Source organism: Alexandromys fortis, unplaced genomic scaffold (genome assembly GCF_014885135.2).
Source record: "Alexandromys fortis isolate MF-2015 unplaced genomic scaffold, M_Fortis_MF-2015_v1.1 scaffold_3, whole genome shotgun sequence".
Lineage (NCBI taxonomy): Eukaryota > Metazoa > Chordata > Mammalia > Rodentia > Cricetidae > Alexandromys > Alexandromys fortis.
In genome coordinates this window covers 15,261,689-15,283,625 of record NW_026067909.1, presented here as the reverse complement: position 1 = coordinate 15,283,625, position 21,937 = coordinate 15,261,689, and the positions used below count along the sequence as shown (strand labels likewise).

The 21,937-nt window shown below is 52.2% G+C and overlaps 2 protein-coding genes across 5 annotated transcripts; both read left to right on the top strand.

Moving 5' to 3' along the window:
• The first annotated feature begins 1,300 nt into the window (after window positions 1-1,300).
• Klc2 (kinesin light chain 2) lies at window positions 1,301-11,094 on the top strand. Of its 4 annotated transcripts, none has more exons than XM_050137476.1 (16): window positions 1,301-1,502; window positions 2,247-2,485; window positions 4,931-5,161; window positions 5,251-5,320; window positions 5,827-6,049; window positions 6,753-6,840; window positions 6,947-7,048; window positions 7,132-7,305; window positions 7,430-7,529; window positions 8,335-8,384; window positions 8,494-8,561; window positions 8,957-9,065; window positions 9,157-9,315; window positions 9,389-9,513; window positions 9,679-9,736; window positions 10,177-11,094. In XM_050137476.1, exons 2-16 carry the CDS (start codon window positions 2,258-2,260, stop codon window positions 10,258-10,260), a joined length of 1,869 nt encoding a protein of 622 aa, XP_049993433.1. In that variant the 5' UTR covers window positions 1,301-1,502; window positions 2,247-2,257; the 3' UTR covers window positions 10,261-11,094. The 4 variants fall into 4 exon arrangements, with proteins under 4 accessions (XP_049993433.1, XP_049993432.1, XP_049993434.1 ...); XM_050137475.1 differs by having other exon boundaries at window positions 1,301-1,570; window positions 2,250-2,485; XM_050137474.1 differs by having other exon boundaries at window positions 1,303-1,570.
• Window positions 11,095-11,733: 639 nt separating this feature from the next.
• Window positions 11,734-21,377, top strand: Rab1b (RAB1B, member RAS oncogene family). Its single transcript, XM_050137170.1, has 6 exons — window positions 11,734-11,873; window positions 13,389-13,461; window positions 13,708-13,803; window positions 13,899-13,994; window positions 19,798-19,929; window positions 20,012-21,377. Exons 1-6 carry the CDS (start codon window positions 11,860-11,862, stop codon window positions 20,204-20,206), a joined length of 606 nt encoding a protein of 201 aa, XP_049993127.1. The 5' UTR covers window positions 11,734-11,859; the 3' UTR covers window positions 20,207-21,377.
• The last annotated feature ends 560 nt before the right edge of the window (window positions 21,378-21,937 follow it).

Here is a 21,937-nt window from a genome sequence, read left to right as displayed (position 1 = left end):
AAACACATGGGTGCTGGGAATGTAACCTGAGTCCTCAACCACTGAGCCATCTTTCCAGGAATTCCCCTTCCCTCCCCCCACATTTTATAAATTAGCATCTACTGAGTGCTGCTGTATTCTCTGTCTTGAGCTACTTCAGGTCCTGACCCACAGGTGATGACCTGCATTCGAGAAGGCAAACCAATGGAATGTTAGTAAGGTTGATGCTGCGGGTGTGCTATGGAGGTCAGAGAGTGCTGTAAATCTGGTAGGCTAAGGACCAGGTGTCCTAGGTCTCTATTGCTGTGATGAAACACCATGACCAAAAGGAACTTGGAGGGGGGGATTGTTTGGCTAACTGCTCATCAGTGAAAGAAGTCAGGACAGGAACTCAAACAGGGCAGAACCTGGAGGCAGGAGCTGATGCAGAGGCCATGAAGGGGTGCTGCTTACTAGCTTGTCCTCCCGGCTTGCTCAGCCCGCTTTCTGGCTCCCCCTACAATGGACCGGCCCCCCACAACAGGAGTGCCTGCAGCCTGGGCTTAGGGAGACATTTCCTCAGCTGAGGTTCTCTCCTCTCCGATGACTCTAGCTTGGGTTAGGTTGACATAAAACTAGCCAGCACAGAGGTCTTTCCTTCCAAGTTGGTGACACCTAATCTGAGGCCCCCAATGACACCACCCCAGACCAAAGCCAACTCCTCTGACTTCTATCTGGTCAGCTCTGATGGTCCCCTCAGGGACAAGGGTCTTCTCCACCATTCTCAGCCTGCTCCTTTCCACCCCTTCCAAGAAGCCTCCTTCTGTTCCCTCACAACAACTCCGAAGCCAGGAAAGGGGATGTCTCTAGAAACAAACAAGCCTAGGGAGGGGAGTCAGATGTGGGTAACGGCAGTACCCAGCTCAACAAGTCTTTGTGAGCCTTAAGCAAATGCGCTTAAAACATCAACCAAGGCCGAGTGTTGGTGGTGGACGCCTTCGATCCCGGCACTAGGGAGGCAGAGGCAGGCGGATCTCTGTGAGTTTGAGGCCAGCCGGGTCTACAGAGCTAGTTCCAGGACAGACTCCAAAGCTACACAGAGAATCCCTGTCTCGAAAAACAAAAGATAGCAACCAAACACTTGACTTCGCTAGATAAATGTAGACTGTCTTGCTCCAGGCTCAGAGGAGGTCGGATCTTCTTGCTCCTCTGTCAGCGCTGGTCAGCCACGGAGCCCCAGGGTGTTGCACAGACCAGGAAGCTCTGGTCCCAGGGGGCAAGTCCAGCCACGCCCCTTCGGTGTCCCTTCAGGGTTGGCCCCACCCCGGAGCCGGCAGGCCCGCCGGGCCCCTTTAAGACAGAGAACTGGCCTGCCGGAGCGCGTTTCGCCCCCTCCGACGCCGCCGAGGTAGCGGCTTCACCTTTAAGGCGGCGCGGGGACTGCTGGGAAGGCCGGCGGGATGGAGGCAGCTAGACAATCTCACGGTCGCGGATCCGGGTGAAGCGGGGCAGGAGCCGCAGCCGAAGACTGACCCAAGCAGAAGGTGCAGGTTGGCGCGGGCCGGTTTGGCCGGGAGACCGAGTCAGACCCGACAGTGAGGAGCGGCTGCAGGTCGGCCTAGAGGAGGAGTCGTCGTGGGCGCGGCCTGTGGGAGGACCCGACCGGCCTGCGGGGAGGGGGCGCGGTCCTGGGCTGGGGTTGGGAGCGGGGTCTTTTCTTGGGAGGGTCTGCGGGCGTTTGGCCAGCCTGTGGGAGGGGTCGCTGTGGGCGCGGCCTGCAGAAACCTGTCCCGTTACTCTAGACCGCAGCCCCGGGGGCAGTGGAAGGGGGAGACTGGGCTAAGCCTGCCCTGGGGGAGGGGCTCTACGGTTCCGCTTGCCCTGGGGGAGGGGTCTGTCGCCTGAATCCCGACCGCCCGGAGGGGCTGTGGTCTCCGACATGGGAACGCCTACGATCCCCCTACAGTACCCTAGTGCTCTGTGTCTTGACATGGACAGTTCCGGGAAAGCCCCGTGGCTGGGCCACGAAAGCCTATCTGAGCCGGTGGTCTAGGGAGGAATCAGGGTCCAGCCTCACTTGCCTCACCGCATTGCGTCTCCCTAGGCGAGATGAGCTTGGCGCGCCCCCTGTAGGCCGAGGCTGGCACGGTGCGGGCTGCGGACTGGGGGGATCTGGGCACCCTTGGGGACCTAGGCGTACGGGGACTTCCCGGTGTTTACCTAACCTTGGGTGCACGGTGGTGTGACCCTTGGCCGGCCGGCCGCCTGTCCGCCTCTCGCCTCCGCAGAAGACACGACCATGGCTACGATGGTGCTTCCGCGGGAGGAGAAGCTGAGCCAGGACGAGATCGTGCTGGGTACCAAGGCTGTTATCCAGGGTTTAGAGACTCTGCGTGGAGAGCATCGTGCCCTGCTGGCTCCCCTGGCTTCTCATGAGGCAAGCGAGGCCGAGCCAGGCTCGCAGGAGCGCTGCCTCCTCCTGCGCCGCTCCCTGGAGGCCATCGAGCTGGGACTTGGGGAGGCTCAGGTAGGTCAGTGTTGGGGCTAAAGTGGAAGATTACTAGAAAGGTCCTGGAAATGTAGGAACACTCTCAGTGAGGAAACACTTGTCTCTGGAAGTGCCATGCTAGGACAGTAAGTAATGTTAAATGAGTACACTTTGGAGATGCCAGCCCTGCCTGGGTGGACACCCCTACCTCCACATAAGCTGTGCCATCCAGGCCCCGTTCTACCTAACAGACTGGGTGGCAGAGGAAAGCAGAAATGCTTCAATAGCCTCCCTTCACAATTCAATCTTGCATTAATTCATTAAGCTCTGTAGTTTTACCACTTGCTTAGTGTGTGCCAGGCAGCTCGCCAATGTCAAGGATGCGGGATTCAACAAGGCAGACAACATGCTTGTCCTCCTCAGGGGGCATGCTGTCTGTAATCCCAGAACCTGAGAGGCAGAGGCGGGAGGAGTTCAGGTTCCAGGCCACTTTGGGTCATGTGGTTAGACCCTGTCCCACCTTACTTCCCCCTCCAAATTAAGATTTTTACCCCTATGCAATAGGAGAAACACATATACACATTTGATTAATTGCTCGGAACAAATTGTGATCAGTGATTCAAAGACAGTAAGATCTTGTGAGAGTTTATAGTAGGAAGTCTTGTCTATTGGTCAGGCAAGACTTCTCTAAGATGACATTAACTCAAGAGCTGAAGGAGGAGATGGGCCAGTGTCCAGAAAAGGCAGCTAGGCTAGGGGAGAACTGTGTGACTAGAGCTTGTGGAGGGGGACAGGAGAGGCCTGTGGGGAACAGAAGCCAACATATGTCCAGGGCATCAGGAAGCCTTGGGAGGGCGCTAACAAGCAGAGAACATAGTCCGACTTAGGTGTTGAAACTCTCTGTGAGCTATGGAGAATTAACACTAGCAGGTCAAGAATGGACTTGGAACAGTGATGAGGAAGCCACTGCTGGGCTTCAGATGAGATGGGCAACCATGAAGACACCAGTTCTAGATCTTCTGGAAGGAGGCTTAGCAGGACCAGGGGAGGAAGAAAGAAAAGGCGCAGAACAGGTCCTGGAAGTTTGTGATTTCGGGAGGTTCAGTGATGAAAGAACCTGGATTACTTAGGAGTTCTGCCGAGGCCCCATAAAGAGGTCTGTTGGGCAGGGAGGGGTTAGGTTCTGTGGGAAAGGGTTTTAGTCTCTTTGGTTCTTGGCCAAGCCACCGCCTGGCTTCAGAATCTTGGGCTGCTTATATTGTCTTGGTTTCCTTCTCTTTAAAATAGTGATCATGCCATCTGTTGTGTATACTTCCAGATTGCTTAGGGGCAATTTTGTTTGTTTTGTTTGTTTTTTTTTTTTTGAGACAGGGTCTCTCTACATAGCTCTGGCTGTCCGGGAACTCACTGTAGACCAGTCTGGTGTTGAATGCACAAGGATCCACCTGCCTCTGCCTCCTGAGTGCTGGGATTAAAAGTGTGTGCATAGGGACTTTTATTTTTTAACTAGTGGTTATAAAAACACCTGTCCCTTAAACTGTTTTCAAACAGCTGGGTATGGTGATGCATGCCTTTAATTCCACCATTCAGGAGGTAGAAGCAGGCAGATATCTGAGTTTGAGGCCAGCCTGGTCTACTTAAAGAGTTCAAAGACAGCCAGGGCTACACAGAGAAAAACCTGTCTTGAAAGAAAAACAAAAGTAAATTAAATTTTAAAATGTTTGTAAACAAAGTAAAAAATGCAGGGCCCTAGACTTCCCAGGCTTCTGGAAAGGCAGTGTCGCCCCCTTGGGCACTTAGCTGTCAGGTACAGAGAGGCAGAAGGGGCTCCGCTCTCACTAGTGTGCAGCTCTTTCACAGACTGGGAGCAGAACGGCATAAAGGGTTCCCGCAGTGGAGATGGAGTGGAGGGAAAGCATGCGTGAGAAGAGACAATGATTCTGGCCCTTGAAGCACAGACAGAACCTGGAACATTAACATGGGCTTCAGATGTTGAAAGAGCTGAGTGAGGCTGAGGGCCAGTGGATCCTCTTACCTGTCCCTGGGTTGGTTCTTCAGACTGGGGACATGCTGCTTCTCTTCCCTTCAGCAGCCAGAGTGCTGTGGACGCTCAGAGAAGTCAGTATGAGGTCTTTCTGTGGCCTTTCAGTCACCTATCAGGATTCTTTGAGCAAGCACAGCGCTGGGCAGGAAGCAGTGATACATTGGCCATGGCTGTAGTGGGTGGAGTGTAAACTGAAGAACTAAAGGAAGTCTGAGAGCTCAGAGATCCCACAGGGATCCTGGAAGTCAAAATTACCAGACCTCCTCTTGGTTTGAGCCCTCGACTGAAGTCTGACCCTGGGTAGGGGAAAACTCCGGCCAAATAGCAAAAGCTACTCTCAGCCACGGCCAGGCCTTTCACTGGCTCCCCAGGTGGCTGAGGCTGTAATTACAGGCTGAGGGATGGCTAGGACTCTGACCCTCTTCTGCCTGACTGCTCAGGTGATCCTGGCACTGTCAAGCCATCTGGGGGCTGTGGAGTCAGAGAAGCAGAAGCTGCGGGCTCAGGTGCGGCGCCTGGTACAGGAGAACCAGTGGTTGCGTGAGGAGCTGGCAGGGACACAGCAGAAGCTGCAGCGCAGTGAACAGGCGGTGGCTCAGCTGGAGGAAGAGAAGCAGCACCTGTTATTCATGAGCCAGATCCGCAAGCTGGATGAGGATGCTTCCCCAAATGTGAGCCTCAGCTGGCCAACATCCAGTACCACATGCCCAATGATACCTGTGCCACCTTCTCTGACACTCATTCCTGTCTTCCTTTCCAGGAGGAAAAGGGTGATGTCCCCAAAGACTCCCTAGATGACCTGTTTCCCAATGAGGATGAGCAGAGCCCAGGTAGAGAAGGCCACTTAGCTCTGGGTTGAGAGAACCAACAGTCATGTAAAGTCCTAAAGGTCACAGGAGATGGAGGATTAGTGGCATCTGTGTTCTTTTTGTTCATTTCCGATCACATTATCCCAGCATGTTATGACTTAGAAGGCAAGTCTTCCCTGTTGCATCTTATATCCCTGAGTTCTGTGGCGAGCATGGGGCATGCTTAGCAGGTCTGGGGATCTGAATTTGGCTCTACTGTTAGTTTCTTTCTGGGCCTCCCTAGACAGTCAGAGAAAACTCATCCAGGGCCTTGCTGAGCTGGTCATGATTGCCTCACTCATAATGCAGATGAGATGAAAGGCTGGGACTCACTCCTTGTACAATAATTAGACCTACTCTGTAAGTGCAGAAGATGAGGCAGGCTGGTGGCTTGCCCAGGAACACATGGGCAGAAAGCTAGGCTGACATATGCCAGCCTAGCTCAGAAAGGAGAAGGTACATCTAACTTCCTGTCTTTGGTCTTGTAGCTCCCAGCCCTGGAGGAGGGGATGTAGCTGCACAGCATGGGGGCTATGAAATACCAGCACGGCTCCGTACCCTCCACAATCTGGTAATCCAGTATGCTTCACAAGGCCGCTATGAGGTGGCCGTGCCCCTCTGCAAGCAGGCACTGGAGGATTTGGAGAAAACGTCAGGCCATGACCACCCTGATGTGGCCACTATGCTGAACATCCTGGCACTGGTTTATCGGTAAGGGCCCTCTGGCTGTGTGGGTACACCTGTATACTTCCAGATGGATGTCTCAAGGGACAATTGAGCAGCCGAGGAAGGGGCTGCATATATAGAGCTGGCCTCCAGCTGGAAATAAGCCTGTCAGAGCTTTAAGAAAAGATTGGCTGTGAACAACAGCAAGATCACCTGAAAACACCAGGGTCACAGAGTCAGCATAGCTTCCCTAGGCACCCAGGCTTGAGTATGGGCTTTGAAACATCAATTGGAAGCCGGGTATGGTACTACACACTGTAATTCCAGCACTTAGGAGGTAGAAGCAAGGCAATCAGGAATTGGTTACACAGCTAGTTCAAGGTGATCCTAGGATACACGAGACCCTAGAAAGAGAAAGGATGAGGAAAGAAAAGTGGTGTGGGAACATAAATTGGCCCAGAACTCAAAATGGGTGACAGGGTTCCTGTGGCAGAAAGTGACAATGAGCCAAGGCACTGGGGTCACTTAAAGTTGAGTGTTGCTCAGGGGTCTGGGTATGAGGTGAGTCCTTAGTGCTGTGTGATAAACTGCCTAATTCCCGCGCTCTCAAGGGCAGGGCTGTCCAGGCCTCCCATGCTCTGAGTTGCACTCCTGTCATGACCTCAGGAGGAGTGCCTACGGGAACTGCGGGCCCCTGGGGGCAGGCTTCAGCCTGGAGGACATCCCTGAATGTCCTGCCTGCTCTCAGGGACCAGAACAAGTACAAGGATGCTGCACACCTCCTCAATGATGCCCTGGCTATCCGTGAGAAGACACTGGGCAAGGACCACCCAGCTGTGAGTAAGAATTGGATTGAGTGTGGCCCCCTCCACCCCTCACAAATCCCAACGTTCTTGCCTGTTGGGGCTCTGAATGAAGGCACCTCCATTCTCCTACACCCAGGTGGCTGCAACCCTGAACAATCTGGCTGTTCTGTATGGCAAGCGGGGCAAGTACAAAGAGGCTGAGCCACTGTGCAAGCGAGCACTGGAGATCCGGGAGAAGGTGGGAGCAGATGGGGCTTAGGAGTGCTGGCCAGACAGAGTAGAGTCTGAGCAACTCTGACCACAGCCACTGACTCTTCCCAGGTCCTGGGCAAGTTTCACCCAGATGTGGCCAAGCAGCTCAGCAACCTGGCCTTGCTGTGCCAGAACCAGGGTAAAGCTGAGGAGGTGGAATACTACTACCGGCGGGCCCTGGAGATCTATGCTACACGCCTTGGACCAGATGACCCAAATGTGGCGAAGACCAAGAACAATCTGGTGCTCTGAGGCTGGGTGGAGGCTGGAAAGGAAGGAGGCAGGGAGAGAGGGCTGATGTCCAGGAGGAAGGAGAAGGAAAACTAAGGTCCCTGTATGCCGCTTACCCACTGTCTTTCCTCTCCAGGCTTCCTGCTACCTGAAACAGGGCAAGTACCAGGATGCAGAGACCCTGTACAAGGAGATCCTTACCCGTGCTCATGAGAAGGAGTTTGGCTCTGTCAATGGTGAGTCTATGACTGCCACATGCCTCCAGTTCATTCAGCAGAGACCTACTCAGCCAGGAGCACCCAGTATAGTACTTGGCTTTGCAGACCATCCTGTCTAGAGTTTGGCAGGAAACCCAGCCTCATCTGTAGATGGTGCCTGCAGGAACCCACTCACCTAATTCAAACTGGAAAACCCCATGCTGAGTCATCCCCCCCTTTGTTTTGTTGTTGTTGTTGTTGTTTGTTTGTTTGTTTTGTTTTGTTTTTTGTTTTGTTTTGTGAGACAAGGTCTAACTATGTAGCTCTGGCTGTCCTGGACTCACTATGTAGACCAGATTGATACCTGCCTCTGCCTCCCAAGTGTTGGGATTAAAGGCATGTGCCACTATGCCCAGTCTTTTTTCTCTGCATGACAATTGCCGTTAACTTTGAGAGCTGGTCCAAGTGTCTTCCCTTCTCAGAAAAGCCTCTGGCCCCCTATGACTAGCCATTTCCTATTCCCCATCCTACAGCCTGGCCCCTCTTTCAGGCCAGGCTTAGAACAGTCTTAGGCCAGTTTTCAACAAGTCTCTGGTCTAAGGCTTGTAAGGGCTTGTAACCCCTAACCCCATCTCACAGACCTATGGCCTGTTCATCTGGGTGCAGCAGAGGGTTAGTGGTGTTTTGGGTTTGCTTCTTGTTCATCTATTCAGCAAAGCCCAGTCCTGATCCTGGTCCTTCCTACACACCTCTGTCCCTTTCCCCAGACATTATTTAGTCCCTGTCCAGCCCACCTGTAAAGACCTATATGACAGGCAGGTGATAGTTCCTTATTTCCTCCTAGGAGAGAACAAGCCCATCTGGATGCATGCAGAGGAAAGGGAGGAGAGCAAGGTAAGTAGTCCTGTGGGCAGAGCTTGCACGTGTGGGGCGGGTATGAGGCTGGGAGGTATGGAGCTGAGAGCTTATTCCCATCCCTAACTGACTGGTCTCTCTCTCTCAGGATAAGCGCCGGGACAGCGCCCCCTATGGGGAATATGGCAGCTGGTACAAAGCCTGTAAGGTTGACAGGTGAGGGCTGATAGGTCTGGGTCAGGGGTAAAGTGAGGACCAAGGAAACAGCGTCCTTGGTCAGTGAGACCCAGGCCTTACGCTATCCTTTCACCTCTGAGATACCTCTCTTCTGCTAGCTCATCTCTCAAAGCCTGAACCCAAAAAGACTGTGTGCTGGGACAGCTCCCCTGGGACTGGTTTGCTCACTCCTGGGTCTCCTAGCTTCTGGTCGTGTTGGCAATGTCCTAAGAGAACTTGAGGGCCAGGCCAGGTTTCTAGCCTGAGAGTGGTTCTCTCAGGATGGGACAGAGCAGTGGGTCTACCACAGGGTCAGATGAATAGGAAAGGGCAGATTCTGGATGGCCTGTTGGTCCCCAGAACCCCCTGTGGGACTCCCTGCTATCTATCTACAGTCCCACAGTCAACACCACTCTGCGAAGCTTGGGTGCTTTGTACCGGCGCCAGGGCAAGCTGGAAGCTGCACATACACTGGAAGATTGTGCCAGCCGTAGCCGCAAGCAGGTGGGCCTCCATGGTGGGAGAGGGTGAATAGGGACCTTTGAGGCCCCACGTGTGCTTCAGCCAGGGCCTGATGCTTCCTGCCCCCTTTCAGGGCCTGGATCCTGCCAGCCAGACCAAGGTGGTAGAACTCCTAAAAGATGGTAGTGGTGGAAGAGGAGACCGCCGTGGCAGCCGAGATGTGTCTGGGGGTGCTGGGCCTCGGTCTGAGTCTGACCTGGAGGAGTCAGGACCTGCAGCTGAGTGGAGTGGGGTGAGTGTGGGGGGCTGAGATAGGGTGTAAGGCTACAAAGAAAGTAGGGCCTAGAGACAGTTCTTCCCCACAGGATGGCAGTGGCTCTCTGCGGCGCAGTGGCTCCTTTGGGAAGCTCAGGGATGCCCTGAGACGTAGCAGTGAGATGTTGGTCAGGAAGCTGCAGGGGGGTGGCCCGCAGGAGCCCCCTAATTCTAGGTGAGTTTTTGTCTCTGATCATATCCTGTTGGCTCCTAAGTGACTTCCCATGCCTCCCAGGAAACACTACCACCAAGTTTGCTTTATTCTGCCCTCCCTCCAGAGACCCAGCCTGATGTCCCTTTATTGCTTCACCATGAATAATTCCTGGTTCTCTTCCCTCAGGATGAAGAGGGCTAGCTCTCTCAACTTCCTTAACAAGAGTGTAGAAGAGCCAGTTCAGGTAAGAATGGAGGGCATATGGCCTTAAGCAGCTTAGCCCCAGACCTCTAACCCGCAGTTCCGGGCCTTTGGTCTGTTTATGTCCCCACCCAACTTTCTCTGGTGAGTCTTCATCTAGTACCAGCTCTGCCTGGTTCCAGGCCTGCTTTGGGCAGGGAAGAGAGAGGTACAAACAACTAGGGGCAGGCAGGAAGGGCATACAGCTCTTGCCCTGGGGCAGATATATAGTCAGCCAGTATCCGTTTGAATCTCTCGGGCCTGAGGTGTGAGCTAAACTTTAACTCTGGCCAGTCTTTGACTCACTGGATTTGGACTAGAGACTTGGATTGGTCAAGCCCTTTTCATCATCCTATACTCTGCTGTGGCCCCCTCCCTTTACCCCTTCCCCTCAGTCCCAGCAGCCTAAGTCTAAGCCACATGCTCTCTCTCCTCTGCCCACAGCCTGGAGGCACAGGTCTTTCCGACAGTCGCACCTTGAGCTCCAGCTCCATGGACCTCTCCCGAAGAAGCTCCCTCGTGGGCTAAAGTTGAAGGGGCAGCCAGTCGCCAGAGCCTTCACCGGACACGATCCCTTACCCCAGCCCTGCGCATGGGCCTGCTGCTTGTCCTGCCTGCCCTCCCAAGGACCCCTGTCTTTTCTGTTCAAACTCAGGGTAACCTCTTCCCTTGTCATCTCAGCCCTCAGCCAGGGCCCTTGGAAGCCTGGTCGGCCGGCTCCCACTCTGTTTCTTATTTATTCCTTCCAGCAGGGGGCCTCTCTTCCCTACATTCAGGGCCTGTGGGAGTGGTGGCCTGCCTACCCAACCCCCAAAGCCAAGAACACTAAGTACTTGCTGTCCCTCAGCATCTTTGCCCCCCCCAACTTCCGGCCGTTGCTTCTGTATATAGAGAAATAAGTTATTGGCCGTGTCATCCTCAGTCGTCCCCCTTTAGTCCACGGTATTCCCGGGCCGCCACCTGCCTCTCCCTTCTCCAGTGGTACCGCCCAGGCCTTAAATCACCCCCGTTCCGAGTGGTGGAATCTCCCAAGCTCCAAGTTCTAGGAGCAGAGCCATCCTGGTCTTGGAGGGATGTGCTGTACCCAACCTTGCAGATGCCCGGACTCCCACACCACCGGGCCCTGTGTTGACTCCCGGACTTATGCACCGTCCTTCCCACCCAGCTCCGCCCAGGCATGGCCTGACCCCGCCCTGGGCACGGCCCGCTGAGCTGAGCCATCCTGCCACGCCTTTCTTGCCTCAGCTTCTCCTGTACCCTCCACACACACCCGCAGTAGGAGGGGCTACCCTATTCGTTGGGCGAGGCAGTCGCTCTCTATTTTCAGATGTTGCTGTAGAAATAAAGACAATTTGAATCTGAGCCAGGCTTGTTTTGAGAATGCCCAAAGCCCCGAGCATCCCTAGAGTGGGTGGAATCTGAAAGAGTGAGGGACACAACACACATCATGCCCTGTCCCTTGAGGCTTGAACTAATACTCTGCCCTTGTCCCGAACTGTTTGAGGGGATGCTACAGATTTGGGATTTCTCCTAAAGCATGCTCTTATGGGGTTCTAGACAATTCTGTCTTTGATGAGTTCTACACCTTAATACGTTCTTGAACTGAATTGAATGTCCCGAGACGATTTTTCCCTGTATGTAATTAATACTGGTGGTGACAGTTCTGGGACGGGCTGCGGAGTGTTCATCCCATGAAGAATGCCGAATAAGTCAAGTTTCTCCGGTCCTAAATACCTTATACCTTCTCGTTTAATGATTTCAATCTGAGAACAAAGAGGGTGGCTGCCTATCTCAGAGGTAAACCACACCTACCCCGGCGCGAACAGGAGTCTCCAAGATTCCGCAGTAGGTCGTTCAGTGGTTGGAAAGACTACAGACCCCAGAAGGCAGTTCACGGGTGGCGACTGAAGCGCACGGCCGCTTGGGTTGCCTGGGTTGCGCCTGCGCAGCAGTGACAAATCAAGTAGGAGACTACACGTTCCGCAAGGCAGCGCGGGGCAATCCCTGTCGGAAGTGTTTGCGCTTGCGCAGTGCGGGCGGGGCCTCTAGGGCGGAGCGGCCACCATCTTGGAACGGGAGGCGGAGCAGAGCCGACTGGGAGCGACCGAGCGGGCCACCGCTGCCGCCATGAACCCCGAATAGTGAGTGAGCCCCGCCCGCGCCGTGTGGCGCAGCCTCGATCATGTCTATGGGCCTATATGCTTATCGAAGTTGTCTGGCCCTGGTCAGAACTGCGCGGCGCCCCCACATCCGGGTCTCTCTTCCGCTGACCCCCCCCCACATCCGGGTCCTGCCCCTCCCCCCGAGAACCCCAGGACCCCGGCTCAACACCCCAAGTTCTCTCAGCCAGGGCCCGGAGGCACAACTTCGAAGGGCAGCACTTGGAGCCCGCAGCACCGGCTCTCCCAGACCTTTTCGGTTACGTGACCCTACAGATTGGGTCTCCCAGAGCCTCAGTTTCCCCACCCGCTGCTTGACCACGGGCAGGCGGTTTGGAGCCCATCATAATAGTTTTTGGTCTCCAGAGTACTCTCTGTCGGGCCGTGAGCCTCTGTGCCTTTGACTTTCTTCTGGAGCCCGGTTCCCCGGGACTGGCCCAGACAGAAGCTGACTAGACAAGAGGGGAGCCCAAGCCCCTGCTAGAGTCACATACCTTGCAGGTCCTTCCCTCTGGGGCTGCCATTTGCCCTAGCTGGGCCGCACTGTCCAGTCGCTCCCGGCGGTCCGTCCTTTTTTGCCCTCTCACCTTTACTCGGGCCTCCAGTGCCGCTGTCACACGGCTTCCCTCACCTGTCAGACTGCCAAAGAACTTTAGGTGAATGTGGAATTTGCTTGCTCCCTTAGAACGGAGTTTTTATTTCTCAAACCCTTTGGAGTAGATGGCCCACGGACAGTTTTGTCCCCGTGTTGTCTTCCCCTTCTCCGCTTCCTTTTTCTTCCCCAGCTCTAGGCTTCAGATTTCCTGGAGAAAGGGTGAGAAGCTCAGCAGGGTTAGGAGGGGAACAGAGAAGGGAGGCTGCAGGCTGTCAAAAGCTTGGCAGGCCTAGTTGCCAGCCTCACAGTTAGCCACTGCTTAGGGTAAGTCACTTCCCTTCTCTGATCTGGTTTCCTGGTAGTTGGAAGTAACACTCACTCCGTTGCATTGTGGTGGGGGTCTAATGAAAGCTTGCATTTAAGTACTTCACACAGGCCATTGAAGAAGTGTTAGCTGCTGTTTCCGTGGCCACTTGTTGACTGCCTCTTACTCGTGACTTCATGGCAGGCTTTCCCATTTGTTTTGGCTTCACGGGTTCAGGTTTTCATTTTTGGGTCCTAGGCTGGCATACTGTGCTGCCTAGTGTGGGTTTCCTAAATACTTCCTACCACACTAGTCTCAGCTCTGGCACCCAACTGGTTGTGTTTCTTGGCAAATGTCGTTCCTTGCTTTTGCCACAAAGTGGGAATTCAGACATAGCAAGCTGAAGGTTTTGTGGGTTAGGTTATTGGGAATAGTGAGAGTCTATTTTTTTGTCCCTTTTCAGGATAGTGGAGGATCTAGTGAACACCATAGTACATCAGTCAGAAGCATGCCTCAAAGTGCTGTTGCGCTGCTGCAGGGGCAGGGGCTGGGGAGAACTTCCTGCCTGCCCTCATACCTTCCCATCTTCTCTTGCCAGTGACTACCTGTTCAAGCTGCTTTTGATTGGTGACTCGGGTGTGGGCAAGTCGTGCCTGCTCCTGCGGTTTGCTGTGAGTAAGAAGCACCCCCATGTCACCCACTCGGGGTCCTAGCTGGCCACTGGGAGGAAAAAGGGGCAACTCAGAACACAGGAGTTACCAGAGCTGCCAGAACAAGGGCCCAGGCCTCGCAAGTTGGGGTACTTAGAACTAAGGCTTGGTGGTGAGGAGCACAGCAGGGGCAGAGAGCTGGAAGGGGGACTTCCAAGTAGTTCTTGGGTCTGTCTGTTCAGGCTGTTTCCTTGCCCCACCTTTCAGGATGACACATACACAGAGAGCTACATCAGCACTATCGGGGTGGACTTCAAGATTCGAACCATTGAGCTGGATGGCAAAACCATCAAACTTCAGATTGTGAGTATGAGTTTTCTCCAGCACTGAGACTGAAGGGTTTGCCTTGGGTGAGGGCTCTCTTGTGGCTGACCTACCCTTTTTCTCCTGTCTCATAGTGGGACACGGCTGGTCAGGAACGGTTCCGGACCATCACTTCCAGCTACTACCGGGGGGCTCATGGCATCATCGTGGTGTACGACGTCACTGACCAGGTACTCCTGGATTTACCTCACAGCCTTGACTTTTGACTCTTGCTCCTCTTCCTGTCTTCTTTTCCTGTAAGCTTTCTGGAAGGGAGACCCTGTGCTGAATTGCCTCATAAAAGGGCAACAGGCCACAAAAATGGATCCTACCAAGACCCTGTTACGAAGTCTTGACAGAACCAGGCTTCATGGATCTTGCTGCCTTTTTCTAGACTTTGCAGACTACCCATGTTTGGTGGTAGTCAGCTGCTCAGTTACTGCTGGGTCCTTGCTTCCTGATGGCTACAGACAGTTGGAACAATTGTAAGAGTTTAGACAAGAACCTGGGAGCCCAGGGTAAGCAGAAGTTCTGGAATCCTGTATCTACTCTGGTGGCTTCAGCAGCCAGAAATTGTCCCGACTGTCTTCCAGTGTAGCGCAAATTCTAATTGGCCTTAATAATAAAATCCCGGAGTCAGATATTAGGGGGTGAAAACTGAAAGATCAGAGGAACAGAGCAGCCAGCCACTGGTTCTTACTTATACAAAGTCCTCAGACGGAATGGGGTGTCCTGTCCCTACAAGTCCTCAGACTGAATGCCTTGACTCCTGTCTCCTCCCGCCTTATATTTTTCTCTCCACCCAGCCATATCCCTTCCTGTCTCCACCTCCCTGGTGTTGGGATAAAGGTGCATGACTTCCAAGTACGGGGATTAAAGGTGTGCGCCACCACTACCTGGCCTCTATGGCTAACTAGTGTGGTTAGCTCTGCTCTGCACTCTGATTTTCAGGCAAGCTTTATTCGTTACAGCACAAACAAAACCATCACATTACAGTTACAGAAACTTTCCTTGGTTGCTTACCCCACAAAATGGGAGTTTCACTCTATTGCCAGCCTGTCCCTCTTCTTTGGCCACCCTAATAGCTGGGGCTACTGGGTACCTACCACTGTGCCTGGCTTTTGATGCTCATGAGAAGTTACTCACATTCCTTTTTTTTTTTAATTTGCTGATTTTTATTGAGCTCTACACTTTTCTCTGCTCCCCTTCCTGCCTCTCCCCTTCAACCCTTCCCCAAGGTCCCCATGCTCCCAAGTTACTCAGAAGATCTTATCTTTTTCTACTTTCTACTTCCCATGTAGATTAGATCCATGTAAGTTTCTCTTAGTATCCTAATTGTTGTCTAAGTTCTCTGGGATTGTGGTTTGTAGGCTGGTTTTCTTTGCTTTATGTTTAAAGTCCACCTATGAGTGAGTACATGTGATAATTGTCTTTCTGGGTCTGGGTTACCTCACTCAAAATAATATTTTCTAAGTCCATTTTCCTGCAAATTTCAAGCTGTCATTATTTTTTTTCTGCTGTGTAGTACTCTGTGTGTAAATGTACCACATTTTTCTTACCCATTCTTCGATCAAGGGACATTTAGGTTGTTTCCAGGTTCTGGCTATGACAAACAAAGCTGCTGTGAACATAGTTGAGCACATGTCCTTGTGGCACTATTGAGCATCCTTTGGATATATACCCAAAAGTGGTATTATTGGGTCTTAAGGAAGGTTGTTTCCTAATTTTCTGAGAAACCGCCACACTGACATCCAAAGGGGTTGTACCAGCTTGCATTCCCACCAGCAATGCAGAAGTGTTCCCTTTTCCCCACAACCTCTCCAGCATAAGTTGTCATCAGTGTTTTTGATCTTGGCCATTCTTACAGGTGTTGGATGGAATCTCAGAGTTGTTTTGATTTGCATTTCTCTGATGACTAAGGATGTTGAACATTTCCTTAAGTGTCTTTCAGCCATTTTAGATTCCTCTGTTGAGAGTTCTCTGTTTAGGTCTGTACTCCATTTCTTTATTGGATTATGTGATCTTTTGGTGTCCAATTTCTTAAGTTCTTTGTATATTTTGGAGCTCAAACTTCTGTCTGATGTGGGGTTAGTGAAGCTCTTTTCACATTTTGTAGGCTGTCGTTTTGTCTTGTTGACCGTGTCCTTTGCTTTACAGAAGCTTTTCAGTTTCCGGAGGTCCCATTTATTAATTGTTTCTCAGTGTCTGTGTTGCTGGGGTTCTATTTAGGAAGTGGTTCCCTGTGCCAATGTGTTCAAGTGTACTTCCCACTTTCTCTTCTATAAGGTTCAGTGTGGCTGGCTTTATGTTGAGGTCTTTGATGTATTTGGACTTGAGTTTTGTGCATGGAGATAGATATGGGTCTATTTTCATTCTTCTACATGTTGATAACCAGTTATGCCAGCACCACTTGTTAAATATGCTTTCTTTTTTCCATTTGATATTTTTTTGCTTATTTGTCAAAAATCAGGTGTTAGATGATGTGTGGATTGATATCCGGGTCTTCTATTTGGTTCTGTTGGTCCTCCTGTCTGTTCTTATGCCAGTACCAGGTTGTTTTCAGAACTGTAGCTCTGTAGTAGAGTTTGAAGTCAGGGATTGTGATGTCTCCAGAAGTTCTTTTATTGTACAAGATTGTTTTGGCTATCCTGGGTTTTTTGCTTTTCCATATGAAGTTGAGTACCGTTTTTTTGAGGTCTTTGAAGAATTTGGCTGGGATTTTGATGGGCATTGGGTTGAATCTGCTCACATTCCTTTTTTAAAGATGAAGACTTGGTTCAGGCTGGGGCAGTGACTTACTAAGGGCTTCTCACTAGTTAGTGCCAGAAGCCAAAGACCTAGACTCGGCATCCGTCTGCTTTGCTTTTTCTACCAATGAGTCCTGGGTTGGAGAGTTCCTGCTTTGAGGGGTAGTGAGTGACAACTTGCCAGAGACTCCTGATTCCCATGCTTCCACCTCCCAACTCTTCCCCCTGGTGCCACTCACAGGGCATCAAGGCTTTAACTCTCGGATCCAATCAACTTCTGGCCCAGATTGACTTCTTGTAACTTTGTACTCCATTTTCTTCTGTTTCCTGGAAATTTTCTGTGGCACTGCCTCCCACTAAGCCAGTGTGCTACACCCCAGCCCCTCACTGCCCATTAGCCCTATAGTTTCTACATCCCAACTAACCCCAGCCACTTCTGTGGTTTGGCTATTGCCTTGTGTTCTGGAATTCTTATGTCTGGACAGATGTCCCCTGGGTTCCATCATTGTGTGTGCTGTGCTGGCCCTTGGTGTCTATAACGGGAATGATCTTCATGCTCTTACCCAGTGAAGTAAGTGGTGAGGTCTCTGTGCCCTAGTTTGCACTCTGTTGCCACAGTAAACACTGGGTAGGAGAAAAGGGCTTGTCTCATCTTAAAACTCTTAGGTAGTAGTCCATCATCAAAGGAAGCCAAGGCATGAATTCAGGCAATAGCCATGGGGAGCCTACTGCTCGTTAAACCCCTTACCTTGCTCAACCTGCTTTCTTAGACCACCCAAGGTCACCGCCAAAGGGTGATGCTGTCCATTGTGAGCTGGGCCCTGCCACATCCACCATCAATCAAGAAAATGCCTCCTAGACGTGCTCACAGGACCATCTGATGGAGGCGGTTCCTCAGATTAGAAAGATTAGAAGCCCTTTCTGGATGTCTAGGTTTGTGTCAAGTTGGAAAATGCTAACTAGTACACCATGTTTCCTACAGGAAAAAATTGTTTTCCAGAGGTGTTAGTAACTTGCATCTGATGTCCCAGTAAAGAAAAAAAAGCCCTTTCTCTGCCTTCAGCTGCCTCTGGGCTCCACACCAGCTGCAGGATTCAGATTCTAACACTAGCCTCCCCATCTCCCCTGCCCGCCTCCTGCATCCTAATTTGTAACAATCCTTGTAAGTCTGACCAGAAAACTTCCCTTCTCCATAGAGTCTCAAGGCACCTCTATTCTCTCCCCGCCGTTTCAGATCTGTCCCTTCATAATAATAGCAGTGATGAGGATAATAGCAGCTCTTGCTAATTGGGCACTTGTTAGGAGACAGCCCTGCATTCTTTTCTCATCCTAACAACAGCTCGGCTGGGAAGTGTTATAGGAACAAAAGAGGAAACTGAGACCCAGGTCAGGTGACTAGATATCTGCCATCACATAGTAGATGACCAAGCTTAGCAATAGCCAGGATAGCCTAACTCTAAGCCTCTGCTCTTCCTGGCTGCATTTCCTGGTTTGGGACGTTACTCTAGATTATTCTGGACACTTCCCAGTGGCTCTGCATCTTGTTAGTGTGCTCTAATCCTATTTCCAGAACACAAATGTGCGCCAGTTACTATTCACCGGAGGAAACCTTCCCTGTCTCATGGGTATGCCAAGTTTATCCAGGCTAAAACCTTTCAGCTCTGTCCTTGACCACCCCCTCCAACCCCTCCCAACCTGCAACCTGCTGTTTCCCCACTTCCCACTCCCCAAAGACACCACACCTTCCCATTCTAGCAGCTGCTGTGTCCTCAGCTGGCAGCTTTTACATTAGTTGAGTTCATGCCTACAGGCTGGTGTCAGCTGTAGCTTTCTAGGCAGAAGTGGCCCTACGGCTCTGCAACATCTTGCCATTGTGTGTACTGGTGGTCTGCTCCTCTACTGTTCCCTGAATAACCTAAGGTGGGTGTATAGTTAAGGTCCCTCTGTTTCCTCCTTCCAGTATAGGGTCCAGCTTAGGACATGAGGTTGTATACATTAGAGCTCAGTAAACCTTGAAGAAAAAATAGGAGCTGGAGAGATGGCTCAGCAGAGTGTTCACTACTCTTACAGAAGACCTGGGTTTCAGTTCCCAGCATCTACATAGCAGTTCACAACTGTCTGTAACTCCCAATTCCAGAGGAGCTGATGCCCTCTTCTGGCCTCCAAGGGCACGAGCCATGTACATGTGTATACGTGCACGCAGGCAGGAAACTTTATTTAAAGGAAGAGGAAACTCAGCTCCGGCTTGACTAGAAATTACATCCTTTTCACAAGTTCAGTGTCAGACTGCTGGGGGGTGGGGGCGTGTCTGAGGCTCAGTGAGGTAGTAAGTGGTGTCCTAAGTGTGGTGACCTATCTCCTTCACTGGCCAAGGTCTCCCCTATGAAGAACCTTCATCTCCCACTAGTCTCCAAGGCTTCAGAATTTAAAGGGAGGGCTGGAGATGTACGTAATTTAGTCATGAACTGCTTAGGTCATCTTTTCTTGGGTGAGTGTGGGGAGGGTGAGACAGCATTTCTCTGTGTAGCCCTGGCTGTCCTGGAACTCCCTTTATAGACCAGGCTAGCCTTGAACACAAGAGATTTGCCTACCTCTGTCTCCCAAGTGCTGGGATTAAAGGAATATGCCACCATGCCTAGCTCCTTTTCATTATTTTTAATGTTATATTTATTTTTGTTTCATGTGCATCGGTATTTTACCTGCAAGTTTAAGGTGTCAGATCCCCTGGAGATGGAGCTTCAGACAGTTGTGAGCTGCCATGTGGATGCTGGGAATTGAACCCAGGTCCTCTGGAAGAGTAGCTGGTGCTATCAACCACTTAACCCTCTCCCCAGACCCCCTTTTCATTTATTTTGAGAGGGTCTTATTAAGTTCCTCAGACTGGTCTTGAACTTGTGATCTTCATGCCTCAGCTTACTTCATCGCTAGGATCATTTGCCTGTATCAGCCATGTCTGATGTCATCTGCCTTTCTTGTGATGCCCTTAGCTTCTGTGTGTGGTTACACCTAGGAGTGGTCTAGGGAGAGATAATGGCAAAAAACAGAAATGTCTGATAGGTCTAGGCAGCTGTTGAGGTGTTGGGGTCACTGGCTAATCTGTGCTGGTTTGGGTTTCTGGATTTCCACATGGAAGAGATCTGGGCGGAAGATTTATCTGTATTCCCATGTTCAGGGCTCCTGCCTTTCCCTCAAAGGAGCCCTGCTAGACTGTGTTTGGGAGTTCAGTAACTTTGGACCCTGTGTCTAGGAATCCTACGCTAACGTGAAACAGTGGCTGCAGGAGATAGATCGCTACGCCAGCGAAAACGTCAATAAACTCCTGGTAGGCAATAAGAGTGATCTCACCACCAAGAAGGTCGTGGACAACACCACAGCCAAGGTGAGCAGGGCCAGCCCTGGCTGTCCGGGGACTAGGGCCTTCTCTTCATTGCTCTTATTTATCTCTCTTCTCTCCTTGGCAGGAATTTGCAGACTCTCTGGGTGTCCCCTTCTTGGAGACAAGTGCCAAGAATGCCACCAATGTTGAGCAGGCATTCATGACGATGGCTGCAGAGATCAAAAAGCGGATGGGGCCAGGAGCAGCTTCTGGGGGTGAACGACCCAACCTGAAGATCGACAGCACCCCTGTGAAGCCAGCTAGTGGTGGCTGTTGCTAGGAGGGGCACTTGGGGAAGGGACACCTTCTCCAGATGATGCCCCTGGAGGGGACAGGAAGTGCCTCCCTCTCCTAGGGCATTTGAGTCTGTGGCTTTGGGGTGTCCTGGGCTCCCCATCTTCCTCTGGCCCATCTGCCTTCTGCTCTGAGTCCTAGTCCTGTCAGGGCCCCCATGGAGGACATGCAGAACCTGTGACTGGGGTGGTCACAGGAACTGCTCTGCTGCTGCCTCTAGTACCTTGAAAAGATGCCACCACGCACCTTTCTTTGGAATGAGGGCTCCGCTGTCTGTCACTCACCCCCATGTATGCTGCACTGGGTTTCTCTTTTCCTTTTTTCCTTCCCAATAAATGAGGGCCTCTCTGCCTCTGCTGCCCCTGGCTGCAGGCAGTGGCCAGGGGATCCAGGGCCTCAGATCCAGGGTCCTGCTTCGGACCTCAGGACAGGCAAGGGGGCATGCAAGAGCCCAACAGCCCACCTTTTCGTTACCCCTGCCCGCCTCTACAGCTCCCACACTCAGCTTGAGCCGTCCAGCTGCTGTTGGGTCTTGAGCACAACTAGGGTGGGTGGGCGGGTGGCTGTGCTGGGCCTGTGTCTCAAGCCCAGAGGGAGCCTGCTCCTGCCCTGCCAGAGCCAGGCCCATGTGCTGCCTGCCCACCGAGCCCCTTTGTCCCTGAGAAAGGCGGAGGCGGAAGGCCCACCGCGCCAGAGGCCGGGCACCAGCCTTAACCCTCACTCTGCCAGCATCACTTCTTTCCCTGAGGCAGCACATCTGGCCTCCCTCCGTTCCTCAGAGCTTGAGGCAGCCAGACCTACTTCTCTGGGGAATGTGGGGGCCACTTGGGGTTGTGGGTCTCTCACACTCCCCTCCCCACTCAGAATCCTGGCCACTACCGTCTGGCACAGCTTCCTGCAGAAAACCTTTGGTCTTTACCTAAGAAGCCATGTCCTTTGTGCTCTCTTCTTGCCACCTCTCCCTACACCCCTCCCTTCCTTCCAGTGTGTATTTAAATCCCTGGGCTGCCCCTCTGGGAGGGAGCCTCTTCTCCCAGTCCCCCTCTGGTGTCATGTCAGGCATTTTGCAAGGATAAGCCACTTGGGGAAAGATGGAAAAGGATGAAAAAAATAAATTTCCACTGGCCCTTGGATAAGCCGAGGGTTTTTTCAAGGAAGCTGTGGTGTGAGTGTGGTCTATCTGGTCTGAGTCTGGCTTTGAGCTGCTGGATGGAACTGGAATCCAGAGTTTGGTGTGATACACAGGGGTCCTGGCTGGGACTGTGGCCTAAGTTTGCTGGTAAAAGCCCTTGACCCACATCCTGGGGCTGGGAAAGCCTGCTGTGCTGCTGTGGGATGTCCCCAAGGGCCCAGCACGGATCCGGATCTGTCAGAGGGAGGCAGGCAGAAGGCCATTGGGTGATCCACCATCAACACCCACTGGGACAGCTTGCAAGGCATGAAGTTGGGCATGAGCCGGACCCAGGAGTGTGAATTAGACCGCCCAGACACATTGCATTGAACTTGGTCTTCACCTTCCTCCAGTCGAATTCAGCCCCCTCTTCTGACTTCAAGCCAGATGCCAGCTACCCTGAACTATGCCAAGTGCTTCACGTTAGGGCCTCAGTCGTCTCTCCACGCCAGCACTGTATGTGAGGATTAAAGACGAAGTACTGAATGTGGCTGTGGTGGGCTAGTTGTGTGAAAGTTGGTACCAGGAACGTGCGCACAGGTCTTC